The 27983-nt window shown below is 39.8% G+C and overlaps 2 protein-coding genes and 1 long non-coding RNA gene across 16 annotated transcripts in view; 2 read left to right on the forward strand and 1 right to left on the reverse strand.

Annotated features, from left to right (window-relative positions):
* TMEM62 (transmembrane protein 62) overlaps positions 1-17685 on the forward strand; it is a 48314-nt gene extending 30629 nt beyond the window's left edge. For 7 of the 12 annotated variants that reach the window (XM_009249766.4, XM_024232398.3, XM_054532686.2 and 4 more), the window contains 4 exons: positions 4416-4500; positions 11128-11232; positions 13738-13856; positions 16801-17685. In XM_009249766.4, coding sequence (XP_009248041.2) covers positions 4416-4500; positions 11128-11232; positions 13738-13856; positions 16801-17127 — 636 coding nt within the window. In that variant the 3' untranslated portion in view covers positions 17128-17685. The remainder of the gene's footprint in view (positions 1-4415; positions 4501-11127; positions 11233-13737; positions 13857-16800) is intronic. The other 5 variants (XM_054532692.2, XM_054532687.2, XM_054532688.2 and 2 more) reach the window with 1 other exon arrangement.
* On the reverse strand, positions 1005-18680 carry LOC129050478 (uncharacterized). Of its 2 annotated transcripts, none has more exons than XR_008514107.2 (2): positions 18289-18680; positions 1005-12457 (listed from the first exon to the last, which is right to left on the reverse strand). It is a non-coding gene; the product is annotated as an uncharacterized LOC129050478 (long non-coding RNA). The 2 variants fall into 2 exon arrangements; XR_008514106.1 differs by lacking the exon at positions 18289-18680 and adding an exon at positions 17489-17640.
* CCNDBP1 (cyclin D1 binding protein 1) lies at positions 17827-27955 on the forward strand. 2 transcript variants are annotated; one of them, NM_001131130.2, is given in 11 exon segments: positions 17978-18150; positions 18340-18399; positions 18674-18753; positions 21955-22036; positions 22811-22907; positions 23081-23154; positions 23730-23806; positions 24149-24429; positions 25496-25556; positions 27168-27214; positions 27480-27955. In NM_001131130.2, coding segments are annotated over 11 exon segments (1083 nt in total). In that variant the 5' UTR covers positions 17978-18041; the 3' UTR covers positions 27595-27955.
* The last annotated feature ends 28 nt before the right edge of the window (positions 27956-27983 follow it).

Genomic DNA, 27983 nt, shown 5'->3' on the forward strand with positions numbered 1-27983 from the left:
TGTTAGTGTAAAATAAAAATAAAAAAAAGAAATACACTAAAATTTTCAGAAGAAAACTTAAACCTTCGTTAATTTCACCTCCCAGAGATAGGTTTAGTGTTTATTCTCACGGACTTAAAATGTGAGATCATTATTATTTTAATTTACTTTTGTTACTTGTATGATTTTTTCAAACATATTATTAATAAGCATTTGCATCTCATTATTACAAAATTTTTAAATCATTTGTTATTTTTTCTTTTGCGGATTTTTAACAGTCACCTAAATTAGGCTTGGGGAATTTTGATGTTCAAGTGAATAACCTGGATGTTATTAAAATACGGTTCTGGGGCCAGGCTCGGTGGCTCAAGCCTGTAATCCCAGCACTTTGGGAGGCTGAGGTGGGCAGATCACGAGGTCAGGAGATCAAGACCATCCTGGCTAACATGGTGAAACCCCGTCTCTACTAAAAATACAAAAAATTAGCTGGGCGTGGTGGTGGGCACCTGTAGTCCCAGCTACTCGGGAGGCTGAGGCAGGAGAATGGCGTGAACCCGGGAGGTGGAGCTTGTAGTGAGCCGAGATGGTGCCACTGCACTTCAGCCTGGGTGACAGAGCAAGACTCCATCTCAAAAAAAAAAAAAAAAAAAAATACAGGTTGTGGTTTAGCAATTCTGAGAAGGGGACTGAGATTCTGCATTCCTAACAGACTTGAATGGATTCCAATGATGGTCCGGGGATCATACTTTGAGAAACAAGCACCCAGGTCATATGTCACTATTGTGAATTCATCTCCAGGTGAATGACTTCTTGAGAAGAAAGCAAAAGAAAACAGTCTATGTTCACTCAGCCTGCAGTGTAGTCTATACTGTTTTTTTATTCTTACACAACTTCAAAACAAAGTATCCTTCTCCCAGTACAATGAAAGTGGACTATTTTAATTTGATTGCTTAATATAATTGTATAAAATTACTTAGCTTCAATATTGGTCTAAGTATGTAAATTCAGAAAGAGCAATGCTGAAGCAATTTATAATTTTCTTTATTGGCGGACCAGATGTTTGATTCCATCTCTTAAAGGCTCCATCTCTTAAAAAGAAAAGACTTAAAGATTCCATCTCTTAAAAAAACTGATGTTGTGGTTATTATTTTTGATAGGTTTATCTTTTAGTCTTCTTACTCAAGATATGAGTGGTTTACCTACCACAATTACAGTGTCAGAGTATTCTATATTAGGCTGTATATTTACTGTTGCCAGTGAATTTTATACCTTCAGATGATCTCTTTTTTCTTTTCTTTCTTTCTTTTTTTTTTGAGATGGGGTCCTCCCAAGTAGCTGAGACTACAGGCACATGCCAATACAACCACCTAATTTTACATTTTTTTTTGTAGAGACGGGGTCTCACTTTGTTGCCTAGACTGGTCTTGAACTCCTGGCTTCAAGCAATCCTCCTGCCTCGGCCGCCCAAAATGTTGGAATTACAGGCGTGAATCACTGTGCCCAGCCTTCTCATTGCTCATTAACATCCTTTTCTTTCAGACTGAAGAACTTCCTTTAGCGTTTCTTATAGGACAGGTCTGGTGTTGATGAAATCCCTCAGCTTTGTTTGTTTGGGAAAGTCTTTATTTCTCCTTCATGTTTGAAGGATATTTTTGCTGGACATAATATTCTAAGATAAAATTATTTTCCTTCTGAATATGTCATGCCACTTTCTCCTAGCCTTAAGGTTTCCACTGAGAAGTCTGCTGCCAGACATTGGAGCTCCTTTGCATGTTATTTGTTTCTTCTCTCTTGTTGCTTTTAAGATCCTTTCCTTATCATTGCCCGTTGGGAATTTGATTAATAAATGCCGTCAGGTAGTCTTATTTGGGTTAAAACTTCTTGGTGTTCTATGACCTTCTTGTACCTGAATATTGATATATTTCTTTAGGTTAAAAAAAAAGTTCTCTATTATTATTTTTTTGAATAAACTTCCTACTCTGATCTCTCTCTGTACCTCCTCTTTAAGGCCAATAACTCTTAGATTTGTCCTGTTGAGGCTGTTTTCTAGATTTTGTAGGTGTGCTTCATTCTTTTTTTTTTTTCCTTTTTTTCTCCTCTGTCTGTGTATTTTCATATAGATGGTCTTTAAGCTCACTAATTCTTTCTTCTATTTGATAAGTTCTGCCCTTGAGAAATTCTGATGCATTTGTCAGTTTGTCAGTTTAATCTTTCAGCTTCAGAATTTCTGCTTTGATTTTTAAAAATTATTGTAATGTCTTCATTAAATTTCTGTGATAGGAGGCTGAGTGTGGTGGCTCACGCCTGTAATCCCAGCACTCTGGGAGGCCGAGGTGGGTGGATCACGAGGTCGGGAGACAGAGACCATCCTGGCTAACAGGTGAAACCCCATCTCTACTAAAAATACAAAAAATTAGCTGGGTGTGGTGGCGGGCACCTGTAGTCTCAGCTAATCGGGAGGCTGAGGCAGGAGAATGGCATGAACCCGGGAGGCGGAGCTTGTAGTGAGCCAAGACTGCGCCACTGCACTCCAGCCTGGGTGACAGAGCAAGACTCCGTCTCAAAAAATAAATAAATAAAATAAAAAATAAATAAATAAATAAATAAATTTCTGTGATAGGAATCTGAATTCCTTTTCTGTGTTTTCATGAAGTTCATTGAGCTTCCTCAAAACAGCTATTTTGAATTCTCTGTCTGAAAGTTCACATATCTCTGTCACTCCAGGAATGGTCTCTGGTGCCTTATTTAGTTCATTTGGTGAGGTCATGTTTTCCTGGATGTTCTTGAGGCTTGTGGATGTTTGTCAATGTCTGGGCCTTGAAGAGTTAGGTATTTATTCTAATCTTTGTAGTCTGGGCTTGTTTGTACTCATCCTCCTTGAGGAGGCTTTCCAGGTATTCAAAGAATTGAGGGTTGTGATCTAAGTCTTTGGTCACTGCAGCCATATCTGTACTAGGGGGTGCCCCAAGCCCAGTAATACTGCAACTCTTGCAGCCTTACGTGGGCTTGGTGGGCTTGGGTAAGAACTGGGAGAATTCTCTTGATTACCAGGCAGAGTCTTTTGTCTTCTTTCCTCACTTTTCCCCAAGCAGAAGAAGCCTCTCTCTCTCTTTGCTGGCCTTCCTCGATATGGGGGAGAGGTGACCACAGTTTGTACCGTTCTGGGTCACACCTGAATTCACCATAGTACTTACTGGGTCTTGTCCAAGGTCTGTGGTGACTACTGCTTAGCTACTGCTGATGTTTATTCAAGGCCCAGGGGCTCTTTAGTCAGCAGATGGTGAATCTTGCCAGGACATGGTCTTTCTCTTCAACACAGCAGGTTTTCTTCTGGCCCAGGCTGAGTCTAGAAATGCCATCCAGGAGTGAGGGCCTGGACTCAGAGGCTTCAGAAATCTGCTTGGTGCTTTATTTTACTGTGGCTGAGCTGGTACCCAGGTGGCAAAACAAAGTTCTCTTTACTTTTCTCTCTTCTTTCCACAAGAGGAAGGAGTCTCTCTTTGAGCTGCACTGCCTGGAGAGTTGGGGGATGGGTGACACAAGTACTCCCCTGGCCACCACAACTGGTGTCTCACTGGGTCGTGTGCACTCCATTTCCACTGGCTCTGAGCCCAGCATAGTACCCAGATTTGCCCAAGGACTGCAGTCCTTGTGGCTTGACTGCCTTTCAAGTTTATTCAGGACCCCAGGGCACTTGTTTAGTCAGCTGGTGCTGGAGATAGCTGGAACTCAGGTTCCTACCACTGGGGCAGAGGATTGCCCTCTGGCAAGGGCCAGCTTAAATGCTCCCTCTGTGGGTGCTGGCAGAATTCTGCCCTGTGTTGTGTTCCCTTGTGACAGCACTGAGTTCCAACGCAAAGTCTCACAGTCATTTTGCTCCCTCCCACAAGTGCACAGATTATCTCTGCCACAGAATGGGGGAAGGGTGGTGTAGGCAATGAAGTACTGTGTTGTCTACCCTTTTTAGTCCCTCTTTCCTTGAATGATGTTAAAACCAGGTACTGTGATCACTCATCTGATTTTTGGTTCTTGTGAAAGTGCTTTCTTGTGGGGATAGTTGTTCAATTTGGTGTTCTGAGGGGAAAGGGGTGGATGATTGCTGGAGGGTTCTATTTGGCCATCTTGCTCTACCTCCTCCAAAAGGGGCTTGTTATGAATAACAATAGGTATTCCTTTTACTTTATCACTCTAGAGCTGTTTCAGGAGCCAGAGACAAAATCCAAATGTTATAACAATCTGCTCCTATCCTTGTTATCATTAGAAAATCACAAGGATTTTAGGAGTTCTGACCAGTGGGGACAAAGACCAAAATATGTATTTCCTATATCACAATATCACAGATGCCATTTCCATTTTTGTTAATAAGGCTACTTTAAAAATCTTAACTGAAAGTGTACCCATGTATCTATTTCACATTAACATCTATTTCCCTGCAGGCCCGGGTCCTTTTTGTGCTGATTGTGCTGAGCCAGCTCACCATTCTCATTATTTTTAGATATCGAGGATACCCAGAGCTTAAAGGTTAGTTATGGTTCCTTTTATTCCTATAAGCCTTGTTCATGGAAAAACCAAACTCCGTAAAATATTTTAAAGAGGTTTATTCTAAGCCAATATGAATGACCATGGCCCAGGGAAAACACAAACTCAAGAAGCCTTGAGTAAATGGTCCTGAGGCAGTTGGATTACAGTAGGGATTTATACATTTTATGGAGGCAGGAGTTATAGGAAAAGACATAAATCAATACATGGAAGGTATGCATTGCTTCGGCCCCAAAAGTTGGGATATCTTGAAGTGGGGGCTTACAGGTTATACGGGGATTCAGAGATTCTTTAATTTGCAATTGGTTAAAGGACTGAGGCTCTGTCTAAAACTTGTTGTCAGCAGAAAGGAATGTTTACGTTAAGATAAGGATGCTATGTCAGCCACAATATACTGGGTGAAAAATGACCTGTTTAGCAAGATTGATGTCCTGCAGGCATTAGATCTTGTTTATAATTTGGTATCTTATTGTGACAGAGTCTGTTTTGTCAGTCTTATGATCTCTATTTTAACATTAATGATGGTCTGTTGTTGTGCCCAAACTCTAAAAGGGAGGGAGTATAACAAGGTGTGTCTGACCTCCCTTTCCATCGTGGCTGAGAACTCAATTTTTAAGGTTTCTCTGGGGTCCCCTTGGCCAAGAGATATCCCAAAATTAGTTCAAGGTCAAAAAAGACTTAATTTATAACTTGATCCTTGGGAGGCATGCCAAAGATGTCAAAAGGTTTAAAACACTTGGTCAGAATAGGAATAGATGTCATTGTGAAGTAATAGTCACTCACTTAAACAGAGTGACAATTAAAGGACTTCAGAAACAATGCAGAAAGTTCTGTGGCTGTAAACAAACAAAAACCTTTCAAAGCTCAGTTTTCCTAAGAAATTAAAAAAAAAACTAATAAGGATAATATGAAACATAGGAAATTATCTTGATAAAATGTAAAATCTTTGTTTTTTAGGTCAGTTCCCAAAAAAGTAAAGAAAAAAACCTTCCTGAAGTGTGATTGCTCCTCCTTATGGGAAGCCTGTTTAGATAACCTGGAAGTGAAACCTGATGGAAAGATACTTAAATATAATCAGACATAGGAAGAGCATGCGTCCAAGGTTATATGTACACACTACATTATAGAGGGACATAAACAAGAAAACTAGTACCTTGAGCAGGGGAATACAGGGCTCTTAGAAAAAGCATGGGAAATTTCCTGGTTATATGGACAATTCAGAAACATCAAGAAAAGCCAAGAGTACAGAATCAAGTTATATCAGAGGAAAACACTGGCCTATAAACTCTAAAGCTGCAGTTCAGAAGATGCTTGAAAATTAAATTTTAAAGAAACAGATTTTAGAATTAAGTCAAAACCTCTTATGGCTGGGCACAGTGGCTCACGCCTGTAATCTCAGCATTGTGGAAGGCCAAGGCGGGCAGATCACCTGAGATCAGGAGTTCGAGACCAGCCTGGCCGACATGGTGAAACCTTGTCTCTACTAAAAATACAAAAATTAGCCAGGCATGATGGCACACACCTGTAGTCCTAGCTACTCGGGAGGCTGAGGCATGAGAATTGCTTGAACTTGGGAGGCAGAGGTTGCAGTGAGCCGAGATCATGTCACTGCACTCCAGGTTGGGCAACAGAGCGAGACCCTGTCCTTAAAAAAGAAAAAAAGTTCCCTTCAAATTCCAGCCATCCTGATGATATAAAACTTCCATTACAGGACCTATCCTTCATAAACCTTCCACAACTTGCTTAGATCTTCCATTATTCTCCTAAACAACTAGTCTTTGTCCTGTATTTTCCCCCCTTTTGTATTGGAATAACTAATTATTTTACCATAAGACAAAAAAATTACTTAAAAATTTTTTATTCCTTTATATTAAGACCACATAAAATTCTTTCTCATATAAAAATAGTTTCATATTAATAAAAACTTTTCTTTTTTTTTTATTTTGTGAGCCGGAATTTCACTCTGTCCCCCAGGCTGGAGTGCAGTGGCGCAATCTCAGCCCACTGCAAGCTCTGCCTCCTGGGTTCACGCCATTCTCCTGCCTCAGCCTCCCAAGTAGCTGGGACTACAGGCGCCCACCACTACGCCTGGCTAATTTTTTGCATTTTTAGTAGAGACAGGGTTTCACCAAGTTAGCCAGGTTGGTCTCAATCTCCTGACATCGTGATCCACCCGCCTCAGCCTCCCAAAGTGCTGGGATTACAGGTATGAGCCACTGTGCCCAGCCTTAATAAAAACTTCTAATTTTTAGTAACCTTAAGCTTTAGGTTACTCTGGAAGTAAGTAATTTTGAACTGTTATATATTAACATCTCATGAATATATAGTTTATAATCTCTAAAAAAATTTTTTTATGGAACAATTTTTGAATGTGCAGTTTACTATTTACTAATAGACCCAAGTATGTTTTGTCTTTCTACGTAATTTAAGAAACCAAGAACCAACTTATACTAATGTTTAGCAATTTATGTTTCAGTATTTTATCTTACTTAGAAATTACTCAGACATTTCATGAGTATCTATTAGTTAATTTAATATAATGTAACTTTAGGATTTAAAATCACATGGAAAGTTCATTTATAAATTTATTCCATTTACATTCATCTAACTTATTTTTTAACTACACATAGATTACTTATGAAAACTAAGATATTAGATAGAGTTAGTCATTATGTCAAGGTATCTTTCTGTTAATCATTTTTACAGCATGTGAATTTCGGGTGTTCACCTAAGTAGAAATCTTAAAGCTAATTATATAAATATTTTGCCAAAAACTGAAAACAGCTATCTTCATTAAATCAACTATATTAAATTAGTTTTACTTATCAAAGAGTTACACAAAGATCATTCTGATTTTAGGCTGGATATATAGTTTTGTGACCTTTTGGTCAAATCCTGCTTAAAACATCTAGCACAGACAAATGCAAAACTATCTGATCAGTAAACCCAGGCAAAAAAATGTATGCTGACAATTCTGAGGACATTTCTATTTTTATCAACAAATTTAAAATCAGGTATTTTATGAAAGATTTACTTAAGTCACATGAACTTTCAGGCATTTGAGTTAATCACTATATTTTGATAGAAAAATATATACATATACTGATATTAAAAAAATAAAAACATATAGACTATCAAAAATAAAGACCTTACAGGAAGACCTTACTACAGTTTTTACCTTAAAAACCTAGTCATTTTTTAGTAATCATCAGTCTTCACTCCTAATGGCAACATATTAAAACCCATTAATTCAGGCCAGGTACAGTGGCTCATGCTTGTAATCCCAGTACTTTGGGAGGCCAAGGTGGATGGATCACTTGAGGTCAGTTCGAGAGCACCATGGCCAACATGGTGAAACCTTGTCTCTACTAAAAATACAAAAAGTAGCCAGGTGTGGTGGCATGCGCCTGTAATCCCAGCTACTCAGGAGGCTGAGGCAGGAGAATCACTTGAACTGGGGAGGTAGAGGTTGCAGTGAGCCAAGATTGCGCCACTGCACTCCAGCCTGGGCAAAAGAGTGAGACTCCATCTCAAAAAAACAAAACAACCCATTAATTATTTCTTCAAATGTTCCTTTTCCTTTTGAGAGGTCACCAATGCCATGTCAGTATCACCTCTCTGGATTCCTGAATAGACTCTTAACTGCTGCTCCTATATCCAGTCTCTCTATCTAATTCATCCTCTTCATTATTAGCCAATTATCCTTCTCATGACATCTCATCCATAGATCACTTCTGTATGCAAAAGCCTTTAGTGGCTTTCCAGAACACACTGAATAAAGGTCAGACATCTCTGCAAGACACTAAAAATCTTCCACAATCTAGTCTTATTTAACTAGCCATGTCTTCAACCAGTTACCTGTATTTTAGCCTAGATACTTTTTCACTGTTCCCTATACATGCCATGCTCATTTCTGCTTCTGTACTTTTACTCATAGTATTATCCCTATTTTAAATTATTTTTCTAAACTTATCTAAATCTTAGCCTCCTGTAAGGCTTACCTTAAGACCTCTTTTGTCATACTGTTTTCTCCAGCCATTCCAGGTCATAATGAGCTCTTGCTTATCTGAATCCCTATAGTCCTTTCTCACAATTAATTCTATACTTAATTAGACAGCAACTTTGCTTTATATAACCACTTCGAATGTATATACATTTTCTCCTTAACCAGATAAGTTCCTCAATGCAGGAACTCTTTTTTTTTTTTTTTTTTTTTTAGACAGTCTCGCTGTGAACCCCAAGCTGGAGTGCAGTGGTATGATCTCAGCTCACTGCAATCTCTGCCACCTGGGTTATCAAGCAATTCTCTTGCCTCAGCCTCCCAAGTAGCTGGGACTGCAGACATGCACCACCACACCCAGCTAATTTTTGTATTTTTTTTTTTTTTAGTAGAGATGGGGTTTCACCATGTTGGCCAGGCTGGTCTCAAACTCCTGACCTCAGGTGGATCCGCCTACCTCAGACTCCCAAAGTGCTGGAATTACAGGCTTGAGCCACTGTGCCTGTCTTCAATGCAGGAAATCTTGCTTCCTAATTCTCTTCTGTTTCCCACAGCCCCCAGCACCAAATTTGTGTATAATAGACAATAAATACTTGTTGAATCAAATTTTCCTGATCCCTTCTTAATTTGGATGAAATCCCTGGGATCAAGGACTGATGATAGAGAAGGGGAGTATTGTAGTAATGATTAAACAGTAACACGATTAACTGAATAGGTACAGTACACATCCTACTGAATGTTTTTCTGCTTATATTTATTTTAAAAATTCTATGAAAAAGTTCAAGAAGCATTATTATACATGTGTATTTTCCTGAATATAATGTAAATAAATAAATATTTGAAGTCCCCAGCCTCTTATATGGGGACTCTCAATATCTTTATATAGTTATTTAAATTTGAAACATATTTTAACCTGCATTGTTTCACTTAATCCTTAAAACAATCATGTGAGGTAGGTGCTATTGACCCCATTTTAAAGATTAGAAAACAAAGGTTTCGGGAGGTTATGTAAATTGTCCAGGGTTTCATAGCTAATAAGAGATAGAGGAGAGACTCCAAACCCAAGGCTTCTGACCCCAGGTCAGTTCTTTCCTCTAAACAAGACTTTTCCACTTTGGTTGTACCTTAGAATCCGCTGGGGGAACTTCTGAAATTTCAATAGCTATAACAGCATTCTATACTAATTACATCAGAATCTCTAGGGTGGGACCTAAGCATCAGTAGCTTTTAAAGCTCCCCGGATGATTCCAATGTGCAGTCAAGACTGGGAAGCACGGCTCTGTCTAAAGCAGTATTTCTCAATCCTGACTGCTTAGAATCACTAGGTTGCTGCCTAAGATCTCCCTCTACCCCAGGCAAATTAAATCAGAATATCTGGAGGGTGAGATACAAGCTGAGTATTTTCTAAAAGTTCCCCTAGGTTATTCTAATGTGCAGCCAAAATGGAGAATAATCACTTAAAATTTAAAGAATAGCTGCCTCTAAGGCTAAAGGATTTTTTAAAATAATAAATAATTATTATTCTATCTGAATATGTAGGCTAATACTTTGAGAAATACAGACTAGAACAAAAAAGAAGCTGAGAGAGTAACACAAAGTAGGAAAGGTCATGCATTATCAGGCTTTGCATAAAATTAAGTGTTAGGCTGAGCAAGGTTATAAGTATAAAATGAATGTGCTGGTCTTTTAGCAAAGACGTGACTTATTTAACTTACATCAGACTGTCTTTCATTGAGACTAGTCCTTTAAATATTTTTCACCAGTAGTGTTGCTCAGTGTATACTGAACTTCCTTTCATAGTCCTCAGCTGACTGGTTTGTGGTCAGCCACATGCATGGGTGACATGGCTGGCTGGGGCTGAGGATCGGTGGTACTGTACACTGTGGCCGTAGAATGGAGCTTCTCTGAGTCAAGCCCTTACACTTGGGCTTTCTGGCACTGTATTTTAAAAGCACGTTAATTTGGAAAGTTTAGGGAAGCCTTTCCATTGGAGTAAGAGGTTAGCTGTGAGTTAAAAACTGTATAATGTACAGGAAAGGACCATATTTGGACAGATACTCATATTTATGATTAGAATGAAGATATTTTGATATTTCTTTTAATTTACTTTTGAAATATTTTGATACACCTTTTTGAAGTTTGTACATTTGGACACTAAATTCCATAGAAAACAGAGACTTGATCATCCTTTGAACAAACCACTATCTTTCAAACCTATATAAAGATAAAATAGTATGGTGCTGTGGTAGGTGTGTCCATTGCTTTCAGTTATTATATATATATGTATATGTACATATATGTGCATATATATGAGTTTGATATACTGTGATATATATAAATATAACAATTATGTATCTTATGATATATATAAAATATCTCACAACTACACCATTTCTTTGAACTCTCTGCCTTCTGCAATTCTAAGTGAACTGTCTCACCAGGATTCCTGCCAAATTCTGAATTTAAAGTAGTGTCATCTGTATAGTTACCACCTAACAAAGGATTTGCTGAATATATGGTGGATAGCCCATGAAAGTCTTCTAGAAAATGTCATAAAGAAACTGAACTTTGCATGCGTTCACTGGATTTTTCAACTTTATGTTTTTTAGAACCTTCAGGGTTTATAAATCTGTCCTCATTTTCTCTTCATGTCTTGAGCAAAATAAACATCTTCTACTATTCTGTGTTGTTGTTGACCCTGTATACAGTGCTGGGTAAGTAAATTAGTACAGATTATGGGGAATTTTGCCAAAGAATATATTAACAATTTTGACAATAGAATTAGACTCTTGAGGGTGTAACAAATGGCTCATGGATTCTTCATAAATCATTTTCTGGGACACGGTTTTGGAAAATAAAGCTCGTGCCTAACATGTTTAAAGGACATTTAGTTAACACCAAGTTAACTTAAGGGTGCTGAGAAGACTGCTACAGAATTAGTATTTGTGTAGAAACCTAATAGAAGCTTAAATAGCACCTCCTCAGAGGAACCTTCTTTGTCTGTCTTAAAGTTTTAGTCTATATCTCATCACAGGTTTTACTTCCATCATTACCTTTATCAGAATTTATACCTATCTTCTGTGTTTATTATCTATTACCTCATTAAAATATTCACTGATAGGTGGGTACGGTGGCTCGTGCCTGTAGTTCCAGCTACTTGGGGGCTGAGGCGAGAGGACTGCTTGAGCCCAGGAGGTCAAATCCAGCCTGGGCAACACAGCAAGACGCCATCTCAAAAAAAAAGTATATATATCTATCCATTGGTATTTTGCCTATTTTGCTTAGTATGTAGTTCATTGAATATTTACTAATGTGTGGCTCTCAAAAATTCAGCTCAAAAAAGAGAGAAACTGAGATGAGCAACAGTTCAGGCATATCTGCACTCTTCTCTTGTATTATTATACCCAGTACTATCGTGTGGCATATGACAAACACTTCAGTCAACAAGGGACCACATATACAGTGGTGGTCCCATAAGACTATAGTGGAGCTGGAGGTATATAATAGACTATATCATGTAGGTTTGTGTATAATATGTAAGGACAAAATTGCCTAAGGACACATCTCTCAGAATGCATCCTCATGGTGAAGCAATGCATGACCGTACTTATAAAGTCACTTAGCCACACTTATAAAAGCAGAAATCACCGTAAATCTCTTTTAGGCTTTTTTGCTTATGTTTCTTAGTGACTAAAAGTCAATTAGAAGTACATTAGCCTATTTGTTGCCTAGTCTTAGTCTTTATTTTACACTTTTATCCTCCCTTTGCACTTTGCTTATTAGTAACTCCCACCAGAGAACAAATGAAAATATAACACTTATGATTCTGTGTAAGCTATGGCAGATCACCTTTGGAGGTAAGTTCTCTTGTTCAAGATAGGTTGAAGCTGTTTTTGACGCTTGTCTTACACAATGAGGTAAAGCAATTTGGTTCCTGGGCTGTAAAACAAAACAAAACAAAATACATTAATAGGGAAGAATTGTTCCATTCAGAAAGTTGAAACCTGAAGAAAAAACACCTTTTTAGACTCATATGTCTTTAATGCAGTTTATATAAAGTATATCTGAGAAAATTGCCTCTGACTTTTTAAAGCTGAACCCTATTCTTGCCAGCAAATGATGGTATTTGCATTTTTTTTTTTTTTTTGAGATGTAGTCTCGCTTTGTTGCCCAGGCTGGAGTACAGTGGTGCAATCTTGGCTCACTGTAGCCTCTGCCTCCTGGGTTCAAACGATTCTCCTACCTCAGCCTCCCGAGTAGCTGGCATTACAGGCATGTGCCGCCACACCTGACTAATTTTTGTATTTTTAGTAGAGACAGGATTTCACTGTGTTGGCCAGGCTGGTCTTGAACTGACCTCAGGTGATCTGCCCGCCTTGGCCTCCCAAAGTGCTGGGATTACAGGCATGAGCCACCTTGCCTGGCCTAGTATTTGCATTTTGAGAAGGGAAGTCTAACTGTCCCTTATCACTCTTGACAAACAACTTGACACTCTTATGGAGACCAGCACACTTACAAGACAAAATGACAGTAATAATAATAATAATAATAATAATAATAATACCTAGAAACTCACACACTGAGAAGGGGGCAGTAAATAATAATAGAGAGGATAGAAAAGTCAGCATGGCATTCCAGATGAGAAAACTGAAGCAAGTTAAACTTTCTACATGGTAACCGTGATTATGTAGTTGATATACAAAGTAATGACTGTGGGCCTTCAAGAAGAGGTTAAAATACATTCATTATATTAATGAGTGCATCTTAGAAAGATTTCTTTCAAAAAGTAGTTGAAGTTTTTTTGCTTTAAGGAGTAAATCTCAATCATCTGGAAATTTAACTTCTGTGGAATACCTCTTTATATCTTAAAGGAAATGTTAATGCATTATATTGAGGTTATTATTGCAATGGAATTTTCAAAAATGTGAGTGTGCTTTTTTTTGTTTCTAGAATCTATAAGACACATATCTGTTCCAGGTATAGTGTCTACTAAGACAATTTCATAATCCAAAAAATATGGCTTAAAGGAGCAAATAGTTGGTTAGCAAGGATATCAAGTACAACACAGAGACTAGCAAAGAGGGAAGGCTATGAAATAAAATGCTTATAGATGGCTAGTCTCATATCTCTGCTTTATTCCTATAAATGCATCTCATGATATTTGTAATCAGAATTATAGTTATTTAATCTCCTCCTTTTTTGTCCATTGCCTCTTTTAGGTCCATGGTTTTTTGGTGAAATCATTGATGGCAAATTGGGTTGCTGCTTTTCCTTTGGGATATTTGTTAATGGACATTTCCTACAAGGCAGCATAACATTTATAATTGGAATTCTCCAGGTAAGAAGTCAGAAAAGCAATTTAAGAACATCTTGGCCTTGTCAGACTAATTGCATAACAGTTATGAATTAAATCCAAAATCCAGAATTAAGTACCATAGATCATCTTTCCTACTTTACTTGCAGGGCAGTCTTTAATAAAAGCTTCATTTGCTTTTAAAGTGCTTCCTAAACTCCTTCCACCACTCTCACGTAAACATCTAAAATACATTTTTTTCCCCCAAGACAGTGTTGCGCTGTCATCCAGGCTGAAGCACAGTGGTGCAATCTTGGCTCACTGCAGCCTCCACTTCTTGAGTTCCAGCGATTTTCCTGCCTCAGCCTCCTGGGTAGCTGGGATTACAGGCATGCGCCACCACGCCTGGCTAATTTTTGCACTTTTAGTAGAGACAGGGTTTCACCATGTTGGCCAGGCTAGTCTTGAACTCCTGACCTCAGATGATTCACCCGCCTTGGCCTCTCAAAGTGCTAGGATTATAGGCGTGAGCCACCATGCCTAATCTAGAATACATTTTTGTCATGAAGTGTTTATAAGAGGTGAAAGAAGTTTTTGTTGTTTTTGTTTCACTGTGCTTTTTCATTGACAAAAAAATGAAATAAGGGATATGGTAGAAAAAGTTTTAGATTTCTGAGTAAACCAAAACTGATTATGATGATGAAGAAGGAAAATATTTTAGAGGGAGGAAACTAAAAAATAGACACGTTAAAAAAATGGGTCAGTTATTCAGTGGAAACTGCATTATTTGAAAACCAGACCTGGGCTTTCCTAGCAATGTACTTGTTTAGGAAACAAACTGATGTATTAGGTTTACATTTGATTCCTTTAAAACAAACACACAAAGAACCTTGATCCATAGAAAAACTACATAAACAGATTTGAAAAGTATTTATCTAACAATTTCTTTATTTTACTCACCTAATGGAGTTAGTGGACCAAAATTTGAAGTTTTGGAAGAGATCGAAAAACATTCAAAATAAGTTCATGGCCTTCTAACAGGGCAGTAAAACATGATCCAACAGGATTAGAGACAGCCAAGTAGGAAAGACTTCCGCCTAGCAAACACTGACCCAAGTCCAGAATATTCTCTGCATAGCCGCATTATATACATGAGTAGGTCCTGGGTTCATTTCAGTTTTCTTTTTTTTTTTTTTTTTTTTGAGATGGAGTCTCAATCTTGTCGTCCAGGCTGGAGTGCAATGGCATGGTCTCGGCTCACTGCAACCTCTGCCTCCCTAGTTCAAGTGATTCTCCTGCCTCAGCCTCCCAGGTAGCTGGGATTACAGGCACCTGCCACCATGCCCGGCTAATTTTTGTATTTTTAATAGAGACAGGGTTTCGCCATGTTGGCCAGGATGGTCTCGAACTCCTGACCTCAGGTGATCTGCCCGTCTCGGCCTCCCAAAGTGCTGGGATTACAGGTGTGAGCCACTGCTCCCAGCCTCATTTCAGTTTTCTATTATGTAGATGGAGGCTGTCTCTAAGGAGCTCTCTCATACCAAATGAATCCTGAGCCTTACCAAAAGGCAGGGTTTTTTCCTTTGTAAATGTTTACATTCATATTCTAATAAATAGTACACTAATAATGGATTTTATGTATCATCCAGACCCATGACTCACAAATCTATATCTCTGATCTAGACCTCTTCTCTGCACTTCAAGTGCCTCTATATCCAGTGGCCACAGATGTCTAACAGGCATCTCAACTTCATGTGATGTCTCTCTAATAGGAACATTATTTCCACCCCAAACCTGTTCCTCTCTGTTTTTCCAGTTTTAATAAATGACTCCACCATTCACCTGATTTCTCCAAGATGTATCCTCAATTATTCCCTTTCCTTCATACCCTGTATCTATTTCACCAGCAAGCTCTACCTTATTTGATCTGCTTCCAATGCATATCTTGAATCCATCCACTTCTCTCCATTTCTGTTATCCTAATCTAAGTTGTAATTATTTCTTGCCTGGGTCTTCTCCCTGATATTCTTGCCTCCTTACTCTCAGTTTAATACAGAGCATCCAGTGTGCTCTTTTAAAAACTTTACAATCAGCTCACTTACTTTTCAGCTTGAAATGCTTTGAAGCAGAGCAGTGATCTGGGTCCTGCTGACTGCCCCAGTTTCCACCTGGCTCATGCTCTGCATGCACTTCCTTAAAGAGGCCAAGACCTCTCCCACCTCTGGGCTTTTCATTTGTTCCTTCTGCCTGGAATGCACTTCCCTCCGCTGATTCATTCCTGTCCTTCTGGCCTCTGAGAGCCTTTCTCCCAGTTACCTTCTCATGACCCAGTTCTTTCCTTCATTGAACTAATCACGATCTGTAATTATATACATATATATATTTTTGTCTGTCTTCTCCCTGTTAGAATGTAAGCTCTATGACGGACCTTTTCTAACTTGTTTGCCATTGTGTCCCTAACTTGGAGCCTAGCTCATGCCTGCTACATAATGGGTGCTCAATAAATATTTGTTAAATGAATGAATCATACAGCAGCTCAACTTGGATTATAATTTAGATATTCTAATTTATATTCCAGTACTTATCATGCTACCTCAAACAAAAATGGAGATAAGAAAAAAAATACTGATAGCCAAATCCTCCCCTCACTCCACCAAAAAAGAGGGGTTGTTGTATGTGTGTGTATACATTTACTCAGTTCAATTCCAGCTTAACACCACTGGGTATTAACTGTGTATATGATACTGTACTACAAGTTGGGACTTCAGCATAAATTAAATGATACCTGCCTCTAAGATGAATAAAAGGACATGGGCAAATACACAACTAGCCACAAGTCAGCTGTTGTGTTATAAGCAACTGTGCTTGAAGTAAATTAGCTAACACCAAGACAGATAGCAGCATATTCTTAGGATCCACTAATAATGCATGATTAAGACCAAACTATTCCAAGGACTTGGGAGTAAGCTATGGTTCTGTTCTTTTCCAGCTGGCGTTTTTTAACATCCCCTTGATGGCTTACATGTGTTGGAGCTTGCTGCAGCGGTGCTTTGGTCACAACTTCAGGTCTCATCTCCATCAAAGAAAATACTTGAAAATTATGCCTGTTCACCTACTTATGCTACTGCTGTACATCTGGCAGGTTTATTCCTGCTACTTTCTTTATGCGACATACGGCACCCTCGCTTTTTTATTCTCCCCTTTGCGGACCTGGTTGACACTGCTGACACCTGTTCTCATTCGCTGTGTGTGGACACTGAACTCCACCAAGTTTGGAATCTTCATGGTGCAGTTAAAAAGCCACCTGAGCTCCTGAAGGCCATGTCTCCCCACTGGCAGCTGGGCAGAAGCCCAGCCTCTGTGTCTGTAGCCCAGGCCTCTACCCCAGTAGCAGGTGGAGGGCCAGGATTGGTGGGTGAGCTTTAGGGAGCAGCTGCTCGTTTGGACTCCTGGATGTTGGAGGGATTACCCACTACTGATACCTGCAGAATGGACTGCAGAAAAGTCTCAAAAATAATGCCTTTATTCCTTCCCTCCCTGAGGAGGCAAAGAGTTGATTTACCTTTGTGAAGAGAAAACCCTTATCTACGACACCCACAGGGTAGGGGTTGGGTGTGTGTACGGGAGTGTCTGAGGCCCAGTGTGTTTTTTAGGGTTACCCCATGTAAAGCACTTACCGCTGTGCTTGGAATTCAGCAGCTGTCAAAGGTGCAATTTCAGGGGCAGGGAACCTTTGAGGATCTGGGCCCGACCCTGACTACCCCTGAGATATTAGTTCCCAGGCCTGTTTTCCCACAGGATTGTGGGCTCTCTACTTCCTTAGTCGGAAGTGTTTTCAACTAATCAAATAAATGAATGAATGATGAATAAGAAAGACCGTGAGCCTGAGGCTTGCTTGTGTAGCCTGGCCTAAGGGGCGGGAGAAGGCGTGGCCTGCCCTGGCCTCTGAGAATGGGATGGTTGGTGCTGGACCTCAAGGGACAGGGAGGGGCGGGAGGAGGCGGGCCCAGGCCTGGTCTCTGATAATGGGATGGGTGGTGCTGGACCTCTGGGGACGGGGCCGGGCGTCGTGGCGGGAGGAGGCAGGACAGGGCCTCTGGGACGGGGCTGGACGGCTTGTTGCCGGAAACGAGCCCTTGACGCTGTGGCCCGGAAGTGGAGCGGCTGTCGCAGTGCGGCTCCAACAGTGGCGCGGAGGCCTGTGTTTGCGGCCTCCGGCAAGCGACTAAAATGGCGAGCGCAACTGCACCTGCAGCCGCAGTCCCCACCCTGGCTTCGCCTCTGGGGCAGCTCCGGCACTTGGCGGAGGAGCTGCGGTTGCTCCTGCCTCGAGTGCGGGGTGAGCTGACGCAGTTAGAACGGGCGACGGCAGGGGCGGACTCGGGGTCGGGGAGAGGCCGGGCTCGGGGTCACGGAGAGGGCGGGCTGGGGCGGCGGCGGGGAGCCGGGCTTGGGCGAGGGAGGTGGCTCCGCTTACCTCAGCTTTTCCATTCGCCACCGTTCGGCCCCCACACGCCACAACCACAAGTCGGCGAAGCCCAGGAGACCACCGAGGAGTTTAATCGAGAGATGTTCTGGAGAAGACTCAGTGAGTGCGCCTCCTTCCGGTCTCCCCTTGCCTCAGTTCCTCCAGCGTCCCGACCCCTTTTCCTCCCGCTGTCCCCCAGGGAGGGGACTGCCCTCCCCCGCTGCATCCTTTCCGTGAGGTACCTTACCCACCTCAGCACCTGAGAGGGTGAAATAGAATTCTAACCTCGACATTCGGGAGGTGTTTTTGAGAAGTCTCGGTCGGTAAGGGAAATCTTCCAAGTCCGTGCAGCACTAACGTATTGGCACCTGCCTCCTCTTCGGCCACCCCCCAGATGAGGCAGCTGTGACAGTGTCAAGGGAAGCCACGACTCTGACCACAGTCTTCTCTCAGCTTCCACTGCCGTCTGCACAGGTGGGCTTCACTTTCGTGGAATCCTTGGGCTGCCGAGTTACACCTTAGGAATCCTCTAATTTTCTTTCCACCTTTTGCACGCACGCCAGGAGATTTATTTTCTTCGTCTGTCCAGTGAGGTTGCCGTTTTTACTTCACAGGATTGTTGTGAAGACCGAATTGCCAAGTGCAGTTCCTGGCGCAGAGTAGGCAGGGCTTATAAATATTGGTTCAGTCTGAAGTTTACCGTGGTTGTTTCCCTTCTGATAATTTTTTAAGCACTTTTTATTTGCTGGGTGTTTTCACATACTTGATGGCCATCTGACAGATAAGCAAGGAGGCTCAGAAGCTCAGGTTAAGATAAAAAAAAAAGCAGGGGAGCTAGAATTTAAATCAAGGTCTATCTGATGTCTAAGCTACCTATTCTGTTATACTACATAATACCCTTTTTATATTATTTTTTATATTTAATCAGTAACATGTAGATAGTACAAAATTCAACAGATATCAAAGTTAAGTGTAAGTTTATCTTTCCACCCACTTTCTCATTTTTGTCTCCCCCAGTTCCTTTTGCATTATTCCACGTATATTCTGTGCATATATACATTCATATACATTTATCTGTATGTGTCAGCTTCTTTTTACACAAATGATACATAAACACTGTTCTGGACCTTCCTTTAAAGAAATTAACAATAGAGCTTAGAAATCAACTCTTAGCAGTAACTATAAAGTTGTTCAGTTCTTTGTAATGACTGCATGGTATTCAATAGGGTAGGTATAAACATAATTTAACCATACTCTATGTGGACATTTAAGCTGTTTCCAACTTAGAATTACTGCAAACAGTGTCGTGATGAATTACCTAATTCTGTGTATGTGTGTATATCGGTAGAAAAAATTCCCAGAAGTAGAATTGCTAGAACAAAGATTTATGCATTTTAAATATTCCTTTATTATAAAACTAATGAAAGTAAACATGTTGGCTATGACCACATATGCTCTATGCTCAGTTTTTCTAGAGCTGTGTATCCTTAATATGGGAGTAAGATTCTTTTAAAATGGCATATTCATTGCCTTATTTGATTTTCATAGTCAATAGTTTTAATTTCTTAGTCTACATATATAGGTGTTTGGAAAGGATATAAATATCTTCTGCTGCATAAATATCACTTACAGTGATAAACTCTCTCCTACATAGCTTTGAGATTTTTTTTTTTTTTGAGACAGAGTCTCTCTCTGTCACTCAGGCTGGAGTGCAGTGGTACAGTCTGGGCTCACTGCATCCTCTGCCTACCGGGTTCAAGCAGTTCTCCTGCCTCAGCCTCTCGAGTAGCTGGGATTACAGGCACCTGCCACCAGGCCTGGCTAATTTTTGTATTTTTAGTTGAGACGGGGTTTCACCATGTTGGGCAGGCTAGTCTCGAACTCCTGACCTCAAGTGATCCGCCTGCCTTGGCCTCCCAAAGTGTTGGGATTACAGGCGTGAGCCACCGTGCCTGGCCTACCTTTGAGATTTGTGATGAGGAAACGAGATGAATTGTATGAGAGCACTTTAAAAGATACATGGAAAATAGACTACTTATTTCAAAAAGAGTAGTTAATATTACCTTATTTTTCTTATCTGCTAACCCCTTTCTTTCAAATGCACTTAGGACTTGCTGCTAAAACTCAGTGGAAGTAAGAGGCAGCATAGAACTGATTTTCTATACATGCTCAGGACAGTAGTTTCACTCACAGATGAAAAGTTAGAATTTGGATTTATTTGAAATATATACAAATATTCAAGTATATACATATATTCAAATAAATACATGTATGTATATATGTGTGTATATACACACATACATACACATGAATCATCATTGCCTTCTTGAGATCTCACCACTTTAGTCCTACTAAAAGATGGGTGGCGGAGCTTGCAGTGAGCCGACATTGCGCCACTGTGCTCCAGCCTGGGTGACAGAGCCAGACTCCGTCTCAAAAAAAAAAAAAAAAAAAAGATGGGTGGTTGTTGGTTTTTTTTGTTGTTGTTGTTGTTGTTTTTTAAATTCCAATCTGTATGGAATGATACTCTAATAAAAGTATGTGCTTGGATGTTGAATAAATGTCAAATTGCCATAAAAGTTTCTAAACACTCACAGTCACTGTGCTTATCTCATCCCGACTGGTCACAAACAGTTTGTAGACTGGCTCCAATCTGGACCACATTTGTATAGTATTGAGTTAGAATTTAACAGAAAATTGAGGACAAGGAAGATGAGAAAGCCAGTGACCACCTAGAAGGAAAATAGTTAACATGGAGCATTGTCGAGTCCATGCTAGTTACCTTTAGTTACATATTGTGATTCTGTTAGAGAGAGAGAGAGACTTGGTTAATGGTTTAATAACCATGGTCTATCAGTTGGTCTGTCTGTCTGTCTCTCTCTCTCCCTCTCTTTTCTGTAAAGGGCCAGTTAGTAACTATTTTAGATTTTGTAACCAACTACCCAACTCTGCCCTTATAGAGCAAACACAACTACAGACATTTAAACCAATGAGTATGGCTGTGTCCCAATACACTTCATTTCCAAAAACAGGCAGTGGGGCCTGAGTTGGCCTGAGGACCACAGTTTGCCAGCTCCTGGTCTAAGATATCATGAATATCTTGGGATACAGAGTATCAGGAATGAGTTTTTTCCTGCTGTTTCTTAATGGTTTATTGAGTTGTCAGCCCAGTGTCTACTATATAGCTAACTCCTCTCTAGTATGTGATGAGTATAGTAGAAGGCCTGCCTTCGTACCAGGACTTCAGAAAATGTTTGATGATGCTGTAGAAATATCTGACCTAGGCTGGGTGCAGTGGCTTACACCTGTAATCTCAGCACTTTGGGAGGCTAAGGGAGGTGGATCACCTGAAGGTCAGGAGTTTGAGACCAGTGTGGCCAATGTGGCAAAACCCCATCTCTATTAAAAATACAAAAAATTAGCTGGGTGTGGTGGCGGGTACCTGTAATCCCAGCTACTTGGGAGGCTGAGGCAGGAGAATTGCTTGAACCTGGGAGGTGGAGGTTGCAGTAAGCCAAGATTGCGCCATTGCACTCCAGCCTGGGTGACAGAGTGAGACTCTGTCTCAAAAAAAAAAAAAAAAAAAAGAAAGAAAAGAAAAAGAAAAGAAATATCTGCTCTATTCCACAGTAGAAGGGTTGACCACTTTGATCTAATCTGTTTCCTTTTTCATAGGAAACCCAGAAGTTCTGTGAACAGGTCCATGCTGCCATCAAGGCATTTATTGCAGTGTACTATTTGCTTCCAAAGGATCAGGGTAAGCCACATAAGTGTTGCATTTATTGTGTAGATCTTTGCTAATATTGTGGATTATGTCTTGTGACTTTTACCTTTACCCAACTTGAACATGTAACTTTCTCCCATAAAATACAGTCAAGGATAATTTTGTAATATAAGTGACTTATATAAACAAGCCATTATTCTAAGATACAGATGCTTTGTTCCTATGACTTCCCATCTCCCCTGCCTTGCCTGACTCATAAGACTTTTAATTCTCAAAGGTTTCTCCCTCTTTAACCCGTTTTAACACCACAGATACTAGCTGGCTCTCAGCCCCATATGCAGGCTCAGGCCATCCTTACTTTCCTCCACCCATATTATATCTCACCCTATTTCTGAACATCTTCATAGGTTAAATGTCCTCCAGCCCTGCCTGTAGAATCATGCATTGATTATAATCATGCCAAAATTATAACTGAATACATGTCATGGATCTTCAGGGTTACTCAAGTGGCTTAAACTTCAGGTGTTTCATCTACAGTTGTTAAGAGATCACGGTCCTTAATGAATGAATACATGGTGTCACGGAAAGATTTTGTTCCAGATCTCTTTTGAAGAAAACACTAAGGAATGGCAGGAGGGGCAAGAAAATGCCATGGGGATATAAGTAAGACCTGAGTTTTGTGTTAGCATGTAGGTTAAAGCATGTGGGTGTACGTTACCTTATAGTTCTGTAATGCTTAGACTCAGGAAAGCAGATGGTGCTTCTGAAAAGAACACCAGGCTGCTTATTCTTTGGGTTTGGCCACAGGAATCACCCTGAGAAAGCTGGTACGGGGCGCCACCCTGGACATCGTGGATGGCATGGCTCAGCTCATGGAAGTACTTTCCATCACTCCAACTCAGAGGTAGTGATGCCACAGTTTAGGTTACCAGTTATTGGGGTTCCTTGCCTCAGAGGGGAAAAGCTCATTTTAACAGCAAAGTTACTGACAGCTGAGAGTAATGACCAGCAGGAAGGAGCTTTTTAGGAGACAGGAACCTAGGTTATTAATATATCCTTACTGATTTCTTTCCCCAGTCCTGAGAACAATGAACTTATTTCCTACAACAGTGTCTGGGTTGCGTGCCAGCAGATGCCTCACATACCAAGAGGTGAGTAAAAGTGGGCAGTGGGCCGTGTCTGCTGGCCAAAGCAAAGAGACTTCTTATATCTAGTTCCCAGCTTTGTAACATGTATGTATTTGAATTTATATAAACAGTCTAGTGAAATACATATATTTTATTACCAAAATTAACAGGTAGGTATTAATACTTTTTGTCATTCTCTAGTTATCATACTTCTAAATTCCACTCCCCCTTGCTGTGGCTCTGTCTCTTGTTGAACAAGTATGGTTTGTTTTCCTAGTCGTACCCCAAGAGTAGTATTATGGAGCACACTGAAGCAGTTATGAGGTAGAGACAGCTAGGCCAAAACAGCGGTTGTCCAAGAGGACCATGATGATAAACATCATGTGACCATTTTATTTCTTCTTGTGAATAAAATACAAGCTTTTTAAACCCCTATCTAGACACCAGGGGATGTAGTGAGAATTTTTTATTAAACCCCCACCCTTGTCAACCGTCCTTGGCACTCCCATCAATAGGAACAATGTGATTGTTCCTTGCAGTCTTAAGAAAATTGTTGGATTTCTCCTCTAATTCTAGTGCTTCTGATTTTTCACTCATAGATAACAAAGCTGCAGCTCTTTTGATGCTGACCAAGAATGTGGATTTTGTGAAGGATGCACATGAAGAAATGGAGCGGGTGAGGGGACCTCCATCATTGGAAGGCAACTCCTTGACTAGTAGATGAGAATTATAAAGAGAGATTTCCTGAGCATTGACCAGATAGGTCCCATTCTCACTACTGTCCTCTGTCTTCCATCTCCCACTGCTTGTTAGTGTTTGATTTAGTACTACTCCTCTGTGTTCCCTTACTGGACAAGGAGAGCGAGAACAGGGTTTATGAAGTGATTCAACTCTGTAGCCCTTAGTGAAGTGGCTGGCTAAGATTTTTGGACAACGAAGACATGGTGGTAAAAGTATAATAATAGGCCCTTTTTTTTTTTTTTTTTTTTGCATTCACATACATCATGGTATGTCTTAGGCTGTGGAAGAATGCGACCCTTACTCTGGCCTCTTGAATGATACTGAGGAGAACAACTCTGACAACCACAATGATGAGGATGATGTGTTGGGATTTCCAAGCAATCAGGACTTGTATTGGTCAGAGGACGATCAAGAGCTCATAATCCCATGCCTTGCGCTAGTGAGAGCATCCAAAGCCTGCCTGAAGAAAATTCGGATCTTAGTGGCAGAGAATGGGAAGAAGGATCAGGTGGCACAGCTGGACGACATTGTGGATATTTCTGATGAAATCAGCCCTAGGTAAGCGGGATCCCCACTTGAAACATTGAGCAGCAGCGTTCTGATATCAATTTGTGTTGTTACCTCAAGGTTTTCCCAGTTTTTTTATATTTTGAAATTTTTCAAACCTATAGGAAAGTTTAAAAAGTACCTTCAGTGAACACCCCTACATCCTTCTATTAGATTCGCCTATTGTTCACATTTTTTCCTATATTGGTTTATTTCTCAAGAGATAGCTGTTTCATATTTATTCCAGAACGTTTTGAGAGTAAATTGCAGACAGCAATGACATTTCACCCCTAAATACTTCAGTATGTATCTCCTGAAGTACTCTTATTCCTACTCTTATTATCACATCCAAGAAATTTGACATTGAATATAATAGTATTATCTAATATTCAGATTTCCCCAGTTGTCTCTATCTAAAATGTCATATAAATTCAGGGCTCTGTCAAGGTCTCACATTGCATTTAATTGTCATCTCTTTAGTCTCTTGAAATCTAGAACAGTTCCTATCCTTTGTAGTCTTTTTTAATCAACATTTTAAAAAGAAACCAGGTCAGTTGTCTCGTAAAATATCCAACAACCTGGATTCATGGGATTGTTAGTTCTCATTTTTGCAAGAATATCATATAATTAAGTGTTTTGTACATCTCATCATATTAGGGAGGCATGTGATGTTGGTTTGCCTCATTATTGGTGGTACTAAATTTGATCACTTAAAGTGGTGCTCATTTTAGTAAAGGTATATTTTACTCTAATTTTAGCTTCACTGATGAAGCCTGCCTGCCTATATTAGTTATTAAACTGATGGTTTCACATCCTCACATTTTTGACTGAATTGATCATGCACCCTACTATGAACCAAGCAAATTTTTCCCCCCAGCTTCCTAGTGAGATGGGGTATGGGTGTTTCAATAAAGACTGGTTGAACTCATTCTGTATTGGTTGCCCAGTTGCCCAATTTTAAAAACTGACAGGCATTTCTGGGACAGTTTCTCACTGTTGACATCCATAATTGTGTGCTAGAAACAACCTGGCTGCGTTTCTTTTTTTGTTAATGATTACTTTTGTTTTCTGCTCTTAGTGTGGATGATTTGGCTCTGAGCATATATCCACCTATGTGTCACCTGACCGTGCGAATCAATGTAAGTACTGGCTTTGAGGGAATAGCTACAGACCTAATGGGCAGAATTTCACTAATCACTAGTATTTCCTCTAAGGTATAGGGTACATATTTATTTGTCACATTTGGATGGAAATACAACAGTAATGTCACAGTTCTTGCATGCGTCTGGGGTTGATAAATATTCACTGAAGTTGAATTATAATAGCCATGAGCTTTGGTAGTTCTCTCTTCCATAATCACCTGGGTAATCATTTAGAAAAGCCCAAAGGCCTTAGAAAATGATGCTTTAAGGCTGGGTGCAGTAGCTCACACCTGTAATCCCAGCACTCCAGGAGGCTGAGACAGGTGGATCAGCTGAGATCAGGAGTTGAGACCAGCCTGGCCAACATGGCTAAACCTTGTCTCTACTAAGAATATAAAAATTAGCCAGGCATCATGCGCCTATAATCCCAGCTACTCGGAAGGCTGAGGCAGGAGAATCGCTTGAACCTGGGAAGTGGAGGTTGCAGTGAGCCGAGCTCGCACCACTGCACTCCAGCCTGGGCGACAGAGCAAGACTCTGACTCAAAAAAAAAAAAAAAAAAAAAAAAAAGAAAATGCTTCTTTGAAAAGAAAGTCTTAATTACACAGTAATTTAGGAACTTCTCAACTTGAAGTCACAAGTTTCTAATTTCTAGACTAGGCAGCAATTAGATTGAACTTCAGCTGTTCATGAAGTAGCTGGCTGAGGTCACACGTTTCTGATTTCTAGTCAAGGCAGAAATAAGTGTTCCAGAAACATACTCTGTTCTAATACAAACACATTGTGTGATTTAACTATGGAGAGTCAACTTTCTTATAAAAATCTGATTTTATTGTATTCTTTGAAGTTCTGTGCCCTTTACTAGAGAGAGTTCTGTTCTCTCTAATGTTACTGGAAAGAGCAGTAAAACTGCCAAATGGCTTATATTTTACAATTGAATGTATCAATTCTAGTAATATTTGATAAATTGGATAATGGAAATTAGATTCATCAGATGTGTCTTCATGATGTACAAACACCTTGAAGTAGAATAGGATCTTTTTGGGCATTAACATTTTTTTGGCATTAACTTTTAAAAAATTGACTTCCTAAGAAATAAACATTTTTAGCAATATGCCTAGTCAGCTATCCCAAACATAGTATCTGCTTTAGCAATTTAAAAATGTGTACTGCATATGCATCTTATATGTATTGATATTTTGTATTAAATGTCCCCATCTTATCCTTAGATTGGTGTTCTTAAAATTCTTAATGCGCTTTTTTTTTTTTTTTTTAAAAAGGAACCTTAGTCATTTCTGCTTTATATTTTGAGCTATCAGCATTTGGGACCAATTCAGGTTACATTTTCCTTTCCTTTTTTAAATTGAAAATATTTTAGATCTAAAAAATCTTATTAAAATGTTATAGCAACAGTATTAACAAGATCTTGCTAAATAGAAAAGAACCCGTAATCCTGCCACCCTAACCTAATCAGCATTTTTAGTTTTGCATACTTCCTTCAGGTCCTTTTTCTAAATAATTTTTTTATTACTTGGGTCTTTAAAAATATTTGAACTCACCTTTTTATGGTAGGGCTCACGGTGAATAACTTCTGTGTTTCTTTTCTAGTCTGCGAAACTTGTATCTGTTTTAAAGAAGGCACTTGAAATTACAAAGTAAGTATGAAGACTTCTCAGATAGCTTTTTGAGAGTAAAACGGAACTGCTTTCCAGACGTTCTCAACTCCCTAGCCCCCATTTCAAGGAGTGGGAAAGGGTGGGTGTGGGATTTTCTTTCAACTTCAGTTGTGGGGCAGCTGAGATTCTGCAAAGAAGCTCCCCTTTAAAAAAATTTTAGTTTTCCCTGTGCTTCCTCCTGAGGATAGGTTTTCCCTTGACACCCTAATAAGTTTAACTTATTTCTTTCCTATTCTATTCACAGAGCAAGTCATGTGACCCCTCAGCCAGAAGATAGTTGGATCCCTTTACTTATTAATGCCATTGATCATTGCATGAACAGAATCAAGGAGCTCACTCAGAGTGAACTTGAATTATGACTTTTCAGGCTCATTTGCACTCTCTTCCCCCTCACCATCATGGTCAGGCTCTGATATCTGCTTTTAAAATGGAGCTAGAATGCTTGCTGGATTGAAAGGGAGTGACTATTTATATTTAGCAAGAGACACTATTACCAAAGATTGTTGGTTAGGCCAGATTGGCACCTATTTATAAACCATATGCGTATAATATATTTTTCTGTGCTATATATGAAAAATAATTGCATGATTTCTCATTTCTGAGTCATTTCTCAGAGATTCCTAGGAAAGCTGCCTTATTCTCTTTTTGCAGTAAAGTATGTTGTTTTCATTGTAAAGATGTTGATGGTCTCAATAAAATGCTAACTTGCCAGTGATTAAATGAGTGCCCTTCCAAAGTTTCTTTTTAC

This window comes from Pongo abelii, chromosome 16 (assembly GCF_028885655.2).
Source record: "Pongo abelii isolate AG06213 chromosome 16, NHGRI_mPonAbe1-v2.0_pri, whole genome shotgun sequence".
NCBI lineage: Eukaryota > Metazoa > Chordata > Mammalia > Primates > Hominidae > Pongo > Pongo abelii.